At 53.9% G+C, this 12,330-nt stretch overlaps 2 protein-coding genes across 2 annotated transcripts; both read left to right on the top strand.

Annotated features, from left to right (window-relative positions):
- The first annotated feature begins 5,026 nt into the window (after positions 1-5,026).
- On the top strand, positions 5,027-9,650 carry LOC139781506 (uncharacterized). Its single transcript, XM_071720354.1, has 3 exons — positions 5,027-5,218; positions 8,242-8,699; positions 9,104-9,650. Exons 1-3 carry the CDS (start codon positions 5,027-5,029, stop codon positions 9,648-9,650), a joined length of 1,197 nt encoding a protein of 398 aa, XP_071576455.1.
- Positions 9,650-10,447, top strand: LOC139781505 (uncharacterized). Its single transcript, XM_071720353.1, has one exon. The coding sequence runs from the start codon at positions 9,650-9,652 to the stop codon at positions 10,445-10,447; it is 798 nt and encodes a 265-aa protein (XP_071576454.1).
- Positions 10,448-12,330: the final 1,883 nt, after the last annotated feature.

Here is a 12,330-nt window from a genome sequence, read left to right as displayed (position 1 = left end):
ACCACGGTCGGCTGGGACCGAGAGAGGAGGTGTGGCTGTGTGCCGCCGGGCGGGGCGTTGGGAACGCCTTCGTGCTGACGGAATTGGCTGCTTAGTTCTCCTCACCGGCATAGAGGAAGGTCACCTCGATAAAAAACCACCAATGGAGATAGGGGTATTTATACCTCAGAGATGGAGAGGAAGGTTAACCTCTATAAAAACCAAGTTCGGCCGGGACCGAGAGAGGTGGTGTGGTTGTGTGCCGCCGGGCATTGGGAGTGCCCTCGTGCTGGCGGACATGGCTGCTTATTCCGCCTCACCGGCACTGAGGAAGGATATCTCGTAAAAAACCAATGAGGAGGACGAGGGCCGCCGGTAAATCGGGAATTTTAATTCCTGTGCGGTGGTTCCTCCTCCCCCTAGGTGGACGACTCGGTTGTTGAGTGGCTGGTGGGCTGGCTGGGCGGGGCTTGGCCGGGGTTCTTTGTGGTGCCGGGGCGCTCCCCGACGGTCGTGGTTCCCGAGTGGCAAGACCTGACTGGTTGCCCCGGTGTCGTGGGTTCCCTCTGCTTGTGTTCCGTCCGGTCGGTTTGGGGGGTCGGGACTCGGTGACTCGATCTCGGGTCCGGACCCCTGCCCTCCAGTGAGGGCGCGACGGGGAGAGGATTCAACGTAATTGTGCGGGGTCTCCTCTCTCAGGTCGCTTCGGGGGGCGTGGGCACGAGTGGAGTCGCGTCCTCGTCGCTGACCCATTTGGACGGGTTGGCAACTCCGAGTAGGTGGACGGCGGCTGGGGATAATTCCCCCTAGTTTGCCTTGAGTTTTTTGCCTTTGGGCAATGCACGGGTGGGGCGAAGGACGCTCCCCGATTGGGCTCATGACTGGTTGCCTTGTGCGCTCCCTGATTGGGTCCATGACTGGTTGCCCTTCTCCCCGTTAAACCCCTGCGGGATGTGTACTGGCACTTGGGTGACTTCCGGATGTAATAATAACTAGTTCCCGGGGTCATCCTCTAGGGTGCGAGTTGGAATTCGTGGGGTTTTAGTTGGTAGGCTGCGGAGGTGGATGCACGTCCGTAGAATCCAACACTCCCCCCGCCTCTCTTCACAGAGGTGGGGGTGTCTTATAGAAGATTTCCCCACGTAAAAAAAAAATCCGGCGGGTCATGTTCAGTGGCTTCTGTTGGTAGAAGTCACTGTGGTGACCCGTTAGTGAGGTGCGGGGTCTAAGAGTCCACCCTTTCTGCCGCCGGTCTGAGGATCGGAGTGGCGGGAAGAATGGGAGCCCGGCGACTCCCCCAGGGACTGGCCTTAGGACCGGTCCCAATCGCCGGTACCGGAAGGCGACTCCGACTACAAACGCCCGGTCGGCCGGGACCGTTAGGGGGGAGTTTCTACTCCTCCCACCGGCCTAGAGGAAGGAAAACCTCGATAAAAAAACCACGGGTTTCGGGGTGGGTTGGCTCCTTCACCCATTGCACGCCGGTGCTCCGGCAGGAGGAGAGGGGATAACCCTTTTCCAAGCCGGCCCAGGACGTGGTCCTGGGTTGGTTGGAGGAGAGGTCCACACTCGGCGGTTGCACACCAGGGACGTGGTCCCACGGTCCGCCGAGTGTGGAGGGTCGCCTGGGCCGCTCGGACGTATTCCGAAGTCGGGGCCAGGCGACCTGGGTGGGAGATCCGTCGGGCCGCTCGGACATATTCCGAGGTCGGGGCCGGCGGGTCTAACCGCCGGACGTAAGGGCCGGCGGCGCGCGGGGAACTCCGGTGGTCGGGGATCGCATCCCTCCCGAACCCGGCGGCCCGAGTAGAAGACAGCCGTCGATGCGGAGATCACCTCGGCCGGCGGTTGAACACGGTAGCTGGTCGCCACGGCGAGTAAGGCGTTGGAGGGGGTGCGACCTCCTTCGCCCCAACCGTCCGTGGGGCCCCTCGCGTGGCGGCGCCCGCTGCGGTGCCCCTGCGGTCGGAGCCCGGGGACCCCTGAAAGCCCGTGGGAGGGAGCTTGCCTCGCCCACGGGTCAGTAGGGGGCTGGAGTCCAGCGCCCCCGATGCTTATTCCGGGGGCCCGTGACATAGCCACCTCCCCGGGAAAACTCGGGGGAACCCGGCCGGCTGGGAATTCTTCCTGGTCGGTCGGAGAGGGCATGTCCCTGGGTGGCGGAGTCGCAGCGGGTCCGGGGATCAAATGAGAAATGGCAGACACTATTTTTATCAACCCTCATAACAACGAAGAGAACATGGAGGTCGCCGAGAACGAGGGAGTCTCGGCGACGGTGGGAACGGTCTCGCGTCCCTCTTCGAGATCCTCCTTAATGACGCGATCGCAGTCCGCGGCTGCGAGGAAGTCCAGATCCCTGAGTGGACCGAAGAGCGTCAAGGAGAGGCGCGAGAAGGAGATAAACGCGCGAAGGGGACTGAGCGAAGCTACAGATACTAGCCAAGAGCTCAGTCAGAAGTGTAGTAACGCTCCGGTGGAAGGCACGCAGACGAAGGAACCAAGGGCGGGTCTATCCCGCTCGACCCCTCTCGCTGAGGGGACGTTCAAGCAATTCCTCGTACGTCTGGATCGTCTAGGGGACCCGGACCGCACCGTGATCTCAGAGATGGATGCTGTTACGAGCGACGGCGAAGACAACGCCGTCATACTGTCGGACGGCGATTCATTGGAAGACAGTGCGGGTGAGAGCGAGGCGTTGAAGACTTCGAAGACCTCCAAGCTGACCAAGGGTACGGTGAAACCCAGAACGGGGAAGCGAGGCCGGCCGGTAACTACCGGCGAATATGAAAAGCTTAAAAAGAAGAAAGCCGCCAGAGCTCGCGCTCTAGAGAAAAGGCTGGAGAGGGAGGCATTGGATCCCACGATCGGTGCCGTCCTCTCCACGGGCAGGATGAAGTGGGAGGTCAAAGCCTCAAAGGAGCTCAATAAGGCTCACACGAGGGACCTCCCGGCCACCATACTGGAGTCGATTAGGGCCATAGATAAAGTGGCCACTAATTCGAATAATCTCTCCGGGATGTATAAAGGAGCCCTAAACAAGGCGGCCGCTACCATAACGGCGGCCACCAAATACCTTGCCTTAAGGGCGGAGAGCAAAACTCAGGACGAGCGCGAAGCCGAGTTGGAGTTGCTGCACGGGGAGCTATCTATAATGCGCGCAGACAATGAAAACTTGAGGAGGAGACTGGAGGCTTTGGAACGCGAGGGTGTCATGGAGGTGTCGCGATCACCTTCTCCAAACTCCACCGCGAGGCCAAAAAGGAGAAGAATGCACAACCCCATCCGGGACGACACGGACTCGGAGGAGGAGGTATTCGAGTCCTCGAGAGATCAAATCCTACGCGAGATCGAGAGGACCGGTATGCCACCGGTGGTTCGTCCGTCAATTAAGAACGTGGCGAAAGTGATGGAGGAAGCTGTTCCAGGAAATGAGTAGACAGCCTTTAGGTTCGGCGCGCCACACGAGACGAACACCAGTTGTGGAGGGGCTTTCAATTTTAGCTCCTCCTCACAAGACATGGAGGAAAGAATCATGGAGAGACTCTCGGTGAAAATGGCCGAATTATTCTCCAGTTTTGAGAGCCGACTTTGAAAGCTCCTGTCGTCGCTCCAAAGGTGAAAGGGGGCAAGACGACGCCAACCGCCGCTGCCTCAAAGAAAAAAAGAAGTAAGGCGAGGAAAGAGGAGAGAAAAGGGCCGAAAAACGCAACACCGGCCCCGTTCAAAGGAGCAATTGTGTCTGCCGTAAAGCAGCAACCGAAAGCTGCCGGAAAAAAGGCCGGCAGTACGGTTGCGACGCAACTCTCCCCCCCACCTTCGAACAAGGCGGCGTCCCAGTCGTGGTCGGACGTCGTTAAGAAGGGGAGTAGGAAAGCGAAGGAGCCGCCAAAGGCCAGTACAAGTGGCCAGAAGCAGTCGAAGGCCTCTCCCCAGAAAGGGGTGACGAAAGGGCCAGCGAAGGGAAGGAAGGAGCCCCGTACCGCGGCCGTGACAATAACGTGCACGGGTGGCGAATACAGTACAATAATGCGAGAGGCCAAAGAGAAAATTTCTCTCGCGGATACGGGTATCGCAGGAGGGATCCGCGTCAGGAAAGCCATGACGGGGGCCCTCTCGTTGGAGGTCTCGGGGACGGACAGGGCGTCCAAAGCGGACGCCCTTGCCCAGAAGATGTGCGAAATTTTTGCAGGGAGGGATAACGTCACGGTCACCAGGTCCGTAAAAACGGCGGAACTGAGAGTCAGCGACCTTGACGATTCCGTCACCCAGGAGGAGCTGACGAGGGCGGTGGCTGAGGAGGGTAAATGCCCCTCCTCACAAATACAAATTGGACAGGCGAGGAGGGCACCTAATAGCCTACGATCAGTGTGGGTCAGATGCCCGCTGCCAATTTGATAACGAAGAAGAACCGGCTGCTGGTCGGGTGGCTCAGTGCCCGCGTGCAGTTGCTGGAGCAAAGACCCCTCCAGTGCTTCCGGTGCCTGGAGGGGGGGCACGTGCGGGCCACCTGCACCAGCAGCGTTGACCGCAGTAATAGATGTTACAGATGCGGCGAGGCTGGGCATCGTGCGCAAAAGTGCACGAGCATACCCAAATGTCCCGTCTGTACGGATAAGGGGCTCCCCGCCGGCCATCGCGCAGGCAGCAAGGCCTGTAGGCCGGCAAATAAAAAGATCAGGGGGGCCCCTACGAGAGAAAATAGGAGTCAGGCCAGCCAAGGCCAGGCGACGACGTTGGGCGCCAACCAAAAAGCGGTGGCCACGACGTCAAAGGCGGATTTTCAAGTCGCGCGATTAAAGGCTGGAAAGAAGTCGCCAAAGGTCGTTTCGAACGAGCAAGTGCAGCTCACGGTCACCAAAAAAGGCGAGCGCAAGCTGCAGAAGGTGGACACCAATGCCCCAGGGTGGGGGGACAAGGGTGTAGACAAGGAGAAGGAGGGAAAGACGCAAAAAGGCGTCGAAGCTATGGAGGTGGAGGAAGCGCAACCTCCATCCTTTAAATAAACGTCAACCACGCTCGGTCAGCGCAGGAATTATTCCTGCAAACCATGACCGAGCGTGGTTGTGGACTTGGAGTGGTGGCTGAGCCGTACCGCGTACCGCCCAACCACCCAAATTGGGCGGTCGATGCGCGGGGCTCAGCCGCCGTATACTGCAATCCATCGCCGCGAGCCCCCCCGATCACGCGTTGTGAGGCAGGGGAGGGCTTCGTGGCGGTGAAGTGGGGGCCCATCGCGGTGGTAAGTGTATACCTGTCTCCAAGTATCGACCTGGCCCGCTATGAGGAGATGCTTGATGCCCTGGGAGACTGCGTGAGGCGTCACCTCCCGGGGCCGACCATCGTGGCGGGGGACTTTAACGCAAAGTCGACATTGTGAGGTTTCCCCGCCACAAACAACAAGGGGCGGGTCCTGGAGACCTGGGCGGCGGGACTGGGCCTGTGCACTCTAAACACAGGCTCAGAGAACACCTGCGTGCGTCAGCGGGGGGGCTCGGTAATAGATATAACCTGGGCAAATCCCCCCGCAACTCGACTCGCGCGCGGCTGGAGGGTGGCTACCGAGCTGAAGACCCTCTCGGATAATTTATATATCGAGATGAGGGTCCTAGCCATCCGTCCGGCAGTTCAAGCCCGCCGCCGCGAAGTGGAGGCAAGGCTACCGCGATGGGCCACGCGGAAAATGGACGCGGATCGCTTTATCGCGGCGAACATCGCGTCCACGTGGAGATCTGCGTCCCCCGAAGAGGGGCGCAGCGTGCGGGAACAAGTCGACGACATCCGGGGCATCCTAACCATGGCGTGTGACGTCGGGATGCCCCGGGTGAAGTCCCGCACCAGACGCGCCGTCTATTGGTGGACGGAAGAAGTCGCAGAGTTAAGGCGAGCTTCCGTTCACGCTAGGCGCGTCTGGACAAAGGCGCGAAAGGGACGCGGCGAAGTCCCCGAGGAGGAATAGGCCAGTAAAAGTAGGTTTAAAAATGGCAAAACGGATTGACAAGCCAATTTTTTTAGGGTGAGTAGAGGGTCATAGGAGATGCCCAAATTCACAAAGTTCAAACAAAATTTCCCTGTGCGTCGGCGGCCATCTTGAAAATAGGGGTGAATATTTAAAGTTTGAATATCTCGGCTCCTATCGGTCCAATTTTTTTCTTTTTTTTTTAGTTTTGTAGGGAAAAATATTTGCTACAACTTTTGTTTGAAAAAATTTTTAAAAGCTGTCAAGGAAAAAAAGTTACAACTAAAAAAGTGCCGTCAATTAGGGGTTGAACATCTTTATTGACACTTATATCGCTCCCTGTTAGTTTGATCAAAAAAATGTTCAAATAAAACTTGTAGAGGATTTAATTCTCTACAATTTTCGTACATATTTTTTTGCGGTGACTCAAAAAACACCAGAGATAGAGAGCGCCAAAGTTGAGTGTGTCTAGTAAATGCTCTTTTTCGTGAGGAAAATTCGCGGTTTTATTGTGAATTGTCGTATATTATAAAACTCTGTTCCGCGAACTGTACAGTGTGTTATTGTGTGTGTGTTGTTTGTGTGTTATTGTGTGTTATTGTATATTATTTTCGATCAGTCGTGAACTGTATTTCGAGCGTTTCAGAGTGAAATTTCACGAAAATGAGCGAGTGTTTTATTTGTGGGAAAGCGCTGAGCGACGGCGAAATTACTGTCGTTCAAAAAAGAGGTGTGCAAACTTTACATTCGTTTGCTATTAAGAGGGGCGACGAGGAACATGCGCGCATGCTGGAGGACGTCAACAACATCACAGTGCACGTGCACTGTCGAAAAGTATACATCAACGAGAGAATGGCTGCAGCGGCTATTCGTCGTCGGAGCAACTGTGCTGTTTCGACCTCAAAATCACCTCCATCTTCTCCGCGTCGTCATCGCAATCTTCGAACCATCCACCGGCATTCCACGAAATATTTACAGTTATCCGATGTTACCGTTGAACAAGCGTTCGAGGACGCGGACACACTAATTGTCAAAACTGCAATAGAAAATGCATCTTTGTACGACTCCGTCACAATTATTGGTGAAGATATTGACCTTCTCGTTCTGCTCACTGGTCTAGGACAGGAAACTCATAACGTATTTTTCCGTAAATCCGGAAAAGGAAGAACTCGGGAGGCCCTATACTCGGCGAAAAGTTTCAAACATGTTTCTGTAATCGATCACATCTTTCTTCTTCACGCGTTCACAGAATATGATACTACTTCAGCAATTTACAATATTGGCAAAACGAAATTAATCAACATTCTCGAGAAAAACGATGGACTCCGAGAAGTTCTTTACATGTTTAAGAAAACGAAACTCGATATCGACGTCTTGACAGCAGCAGGAGAAAAAAATATTTTGTATGTTGTTTGGTGGGACCGAAAAAGTGTCGCTTAATTCCCTACGATATAAGCAATTCGTTAAATCAGTGACAAAAACAAAATTCAACCTTTCCTCCTTGCCTCCTACCGCAGCGTCTGCACGGCAGCATACATTCCGCGCATACCATCAAGTGCAAACCTGGCTTAACATCTACCAGGATCTAGAGGAATGGGGCTGGCAACGAACTCGACTAGGACTAGAACCAATCATGACCACCCAGGATCCAGCGCCTCCTGCGGTACTCAGATATAGAACGAAAGGCACTTTCTCGGATCCGTGGATTATATCTACTGGAGATACCACGTAAAAAAAATGCGCCTGAAACTCTACCTCAGTGGTGGTGCAGAAAAGAGTTTTATAATATACGACAATTCACAATAAAACCGCGACGCGGTCTAGTAAATGCTCTTTCCCCACGAAAAAGAGCATTTACTAGACACACTCAACTTTGGCGCTCTCTATCTCTGTTGTTTTTTGAGTCACCGCAAAAAAATATATACGAAAATTGTAGAGAATTGAATCCTCTACAAGTTTTATTTGAACATTTTTTTGATCAAACTAACAGGGGACGATATAAGTGTCAATAAAAATGTTCAACCCCTAATTGACGGCACTTTTTTGGTTGCAACTTTTTTTCCTTGACAGCTATTAAAAATTTTTTCAAACAAAAGTTGTAGCAAATATTTTTCCCTACAAAACTAAAAAAAAAAGAAAAAAATTCGACCAATAGGAGCCGAGATATTCAAACTTTAAATATTCACCCCTATTTTCAAGATGGCCGCCGACGCACAGGGAAATTTTGTTTGAACTTTGTGAATTTGGGCATCTTTTATGACCCTCTACTCACCCTAAAAAATTTGGCTTGTCAATACGTTTTGTAGATATTCGGTGTTTTTCGAGCTAATTTTACTGGCCTAGAAGCCGGCGAGAGCTACCTAGCTGCCCGACTAGCCCTCGCCAAGGCCATTAAGGCAGCCAAGGAGCGGTCGTGGGAGGAGCTCCTCAAGACATTAGAGGAGGAGCCATGGGGGCGCCCGTATAGACTCGTTATGAATAGGCTCAAGCCTTGGGCGCCCCCTACCACGGAGACACTGGACCCCCGGTTCCTCGAAAAGGTGGTACAGACCCTCCTCCCACCAGGGAAAGAGGGTTGGGGAAGCGAGTTCCGCACCGAAGACGATGGTGCGGATATGTGGAACGAGGAGGAACTGGGGGTAACCCCCGAGGAGCTCCAAAGAACCGTCAGGAGAATGAAGAGAAATAAAGCTCCGGGTCCTGACGGCATCCCCGGGCGCGCCTGGGCCTTGGCCGCCGGGGAACTGTCCGGTCAGCTAACAAGGTTATTCACTGAAGACTGGGCAGTTCCCACAAGCGTGGAAGGAGGCCAAACTGGTCCTCCTCCTGAAAGAGAGCAAGCCGGCGGACTCACCCTTCGCTTATAGGCCAATCTGTTTGCTGGGGGAGGACGGCAAGTTGTTCGAGCGGGTTATCGCCGAACGCCTCCTCCAGCATCTGTCCCGAGTAGGTCCTGATCTGTTCAAAGATCAGTATGGCTTCCGCGCGGGCAGATCCGATCGATGCCATTAAGTGCATCCAGGACCGCGTGGAGGCCATCTGGAGGGGGGCGGGGTGTTGCTCGGTACATCCTGCATTCAACACCCTGCCCTGGCCCGTGATAGGAAGGGCACTCAAATACCATGGTGTCCCTTCCTATCTAATACAGGTAATTTTTTATTATTTTAGGGACAGGAGATTGGCCTGGATAGACCGAGACGGAATATGGAGGGTGAGACTAATTACCCGGGGAGTACCACAGGGCTCAATACTAGGCCCATTGTTGTGGCTCCTGGGTAACCGGCTATGCCGACGACATTTTCCTGGGAGTCGAGGGGGAAAACTAGGAGGAGGCCAGAAATTGGCCAACATAGGGGTGGCCTGCGTGGTGCGCAACATCAAGTGCCTTGGGTTGAGGGTGGCTCCCCAGAAAACTCAGGCGGCCTGGTTTTACGACCGCCTGAGGGGGAAACCGCCCGAAAATATGGCCCTGACGGTTGATGGCGTCCGCGTTCCCATCGAGACCAAGCTCAAATTGCTTGGTCTTTGGCTGGACGGCACGTGGAGTTTCGGCGAGCACATAGCCCGTGTTGTCACCAGGGCTAAGGTGGTGGCGAATAGCTTATGCCGCCTTATGCCCAACTTGAGAGGGGTGGGCAACAGTGCTCGTCGACTCTACGTGGGAGTGGTGCATTCAGTCGCCCTCTACGGAGCCCGATCTGGGCTCCGAAAATGATGGCCACCGAACGTCTAAAAACGCCCATGCGCCGGGTGCAGAGACAGGTGGCCATCAGGGCGGCTAGAGGATACCGCACCATCTCCCACGCGACGGCCTCGACCCTGGCTGGGATCCCGCCCATCGAGTTGCTAGCGGATAAATTCGCGTACGTCTTTTGGCGTACGCGCGAAGTACAGGCGGGAGGCGTCATAATCACAGCCAGGGTCAGAGCGGCGATACGCCAGGAGGCCGCGACGGCCCTCTTGGCCAAATGGCGGGAATATCTCGAAGATCCGAGATTATCGGGCAGGAGGGTCGCCGAAGCCGTCCGGCCATGCCTGGAGGACTGGGTCTCCAGGCGGGGACGCGGAGTAACCTTCCACATGACGCAGGTGCTCACCGGGCACAGCTGCTTCGGTGAGTACCTGTGTCAAATAGGTAAAGAAGGCACCACGCTGTGCCACCACTGTGTAGAGGAGATGGACTCGGCGCAGCATACGCTGGTACATTGTCCAACGTGGGCAAAAGAGCGCCGAGTCCTACGCTCCGTAGTGGGGCGGGACCTCTCCCTCCTGGCCATAGTGGCAGCGATGGTCGGGGGGGAGGAGAAGTGGCGCGCCATGGCGAAGTACTGCAACATCGTCATGGCTGCCAAAGAGGAGGCAGAACGGATCCGGCGCGGGGAACGGCCCGCGCCGGACCAGGACGCAAACGCGAACGACGGGGTCTTCGCACGCCCGCGGGGACTACCTCCCCGCTGGCGAAGGCGGGGGCCCCGGGATCCCGCGCCCCAACAGTTAGGGGACGCGGGATGAAGAACGATAATAGGGAGGTTGGGGGGAGGAGACTTCAATTCACCTCCCAGTTAATCTTATCTCTCTACTCCATCTCCCCAGTCAAGGAGGGGAGAGCCCTAGAAGAAGAGAAGCAAAGCCTTGGGTGACGAGACTCGTCAAGCCACCCAGGGCCGACAAAATCGTCCGAGGACGGACAAGAGTCATCGGCGCATAGTCCGCGAGAGAAGAATGGTGGGCGGTGTCTTTCCCCCCCACCGGGGGAGCCCGCCTAAGCCCTGTTCTCTCGCGGACGGTGGGGGTCGGGATTCGGGCGGGGATTCCTGGATTCCGATCCAGCCTCCACCACACCAAGGAGGCGCGGCGGGGAGATGTGGTGGCCCTCCCCGTCGCAGTAGATCAACAATCCTGTCAGGGAATCCCGGGAGTTCCGACTCCCGGGATGAGATAGGAGCGCGCGACAACTGCGCGCCGGACGGCGGGTGCCCCGGAAGTCATGATTCAGTTCGTTCCCGGGGCACCCGCCACAACGTCGCAGAGGGCCACTCGCGGGGGTTTTAGTGGGTAGGCTGCGCGCGTTCGTCGTTCTTGGGCGGCGGGCGCGCGTAGAATCCCACACTCCCCTCGTCCTCTCCCCGAAGGCGAGGGGGTCTTCCCCTTCGGGGGCTACTGGGCAAACCTGGCCCTTACGGGTCTGGAATCCCAGTAGTGAAAGATTTCCCCCGCAAAAAAAAAGGTCGCCTTGGATGACCTTGATTTTTAAGTATGTCAAGGTCACCCTCCTGAGTAGTCTTCAGAAGGTTTCAGCCCGCGCTCGTTGTTCATTAAAAAGTTATTAACAAAAAAAATTTGAGAAATTTAGCAGTTATTTTGAGTATTAAAAGGCATAAATGACTAATATATATGTCGAAATATTACATGCATAAACAAAGAAAAGTTATTTAAAGCAGCAAATCGTTGTTTTTGGCTCCACCATCCACGAGTCCACGCGTTTTTGGATTTATAACTTTTTACGCATGGGAAGCCCACGCATGTACTCTCAAGGCACACTATGTGTCTAGTTTAACAATAGTGGAGCCCCGTAGGGGGGCGGAACCTACTGCCTCTACACATACACTTTTTACGCGAAACGAGGTGCCACATGGGTTTATAACTTTCCACGCGTGGAAATGGTCATATATTAGTCATTTATGCCTTTTAATACTCAAAATAACTGCTACATTTCTCATTTTTTTTTGTTAATAACTTTTCAATAAACGACGAGCGCAGGCTGAAACCTTCTAAAAGTCACTCAGAAGGGTGACCTTGACAACATACTAAAAGATCAAGGTCATCCAAGGTGACCTCTTTCATCTGCACAATTATCAAAAATTTTTTTGTTACTGTTTTAAAGTACTTTTTAAAGCCACATTATTTCCATTTTGAAAAATTTTTCTATCTTGTATAGTTTCGGAGATATTCGGCCCGAAAGAGAAAAACTGATTTTTTTCAAAGGGGTATTTCACTCCCTAAACATGCGTATGGGCACGTATAAAAAAATGTGTCCCTTATTTTTATCTAGAAACAACATATCAAAAGCTCATCAAAATCGGAGGGGGACTCTTTCGTGGGTCTCCTTAAAAGTAAAATACGAGGATAAAATTCTTTCTCTGAAAGAGCACGATAATTTTGTTAGGCACACTTGTACAAAAACGTTTTTTTTTAGGGACAGTAAAATATATGATTAAATATTGTATTTTCACGATTTCATATTTGTTTCTTCTTATTTTTTTATCACTATCCTTTATTTACTCAAAATGTATTTTATTTCTATTTTTTATTCAAAAGCTTCTACGTTGAATATAACCTTGATAGGTTTAAATTCCCGCTTTTTGGTCATCGGGGCGGGGCTTAACCTCGAATCA

This window comes from Temnothorax nylanderi, unplaced genomic scaffold (genome assembly GCF_030848795.1).
Source record: "Temnothorax nylanderi isolate EJ_2023f unplaced genomic scaffold, tnyl_v1.0 TNYL_tig0342_pilon, whole genome shotgun sequence".
NCBI lineage: Eukaryota > Metazoa > Arthropoda > Insecta > Hymenoptera > Formicidae > Temnothorax > Temnothorax nylanderi.
Note: the sequence above shows the minus strand (reverse complement) of the source record. Positions and strands in the feature narration are given on the sequence as shown.

What these genes read in the sequence shown, in the direction of transcription:
- LOC139781506 (XM_071720354.1), top strand. Translation starts at nt 5,027, where the DNA reads ATGACCGAGCGTGGTTGTGGACTTGGAGTGGTGGCTGAGCCGTACCGC. An exon ending in AGTGGGGGCCCATCGCGGTG is followed by an intron (nt 5,219 to 8,241) that starts GTAAGTGTATAC and finishes TACGTTTTGTAG; the next exon opens with ATATTCGGTGTTTTTCGAGC. An exon ending in CTGTCCGGTCAGCTAACAAG is followed by an intron (nt 8,700 to 9,103) that starts GTTATTCACTGA and finishes TTATTATTTTAG; the next exon opens with GGACAGGAGATTGGCCTGGA.
- LOC139781505 (XM_071720353.1), top strand. Translation starts at nt 9,650, where the DNA reads ATGGCCACCGAACGTCTAAAAACGCCCATGCGCCGGGTGCAGAGACAG.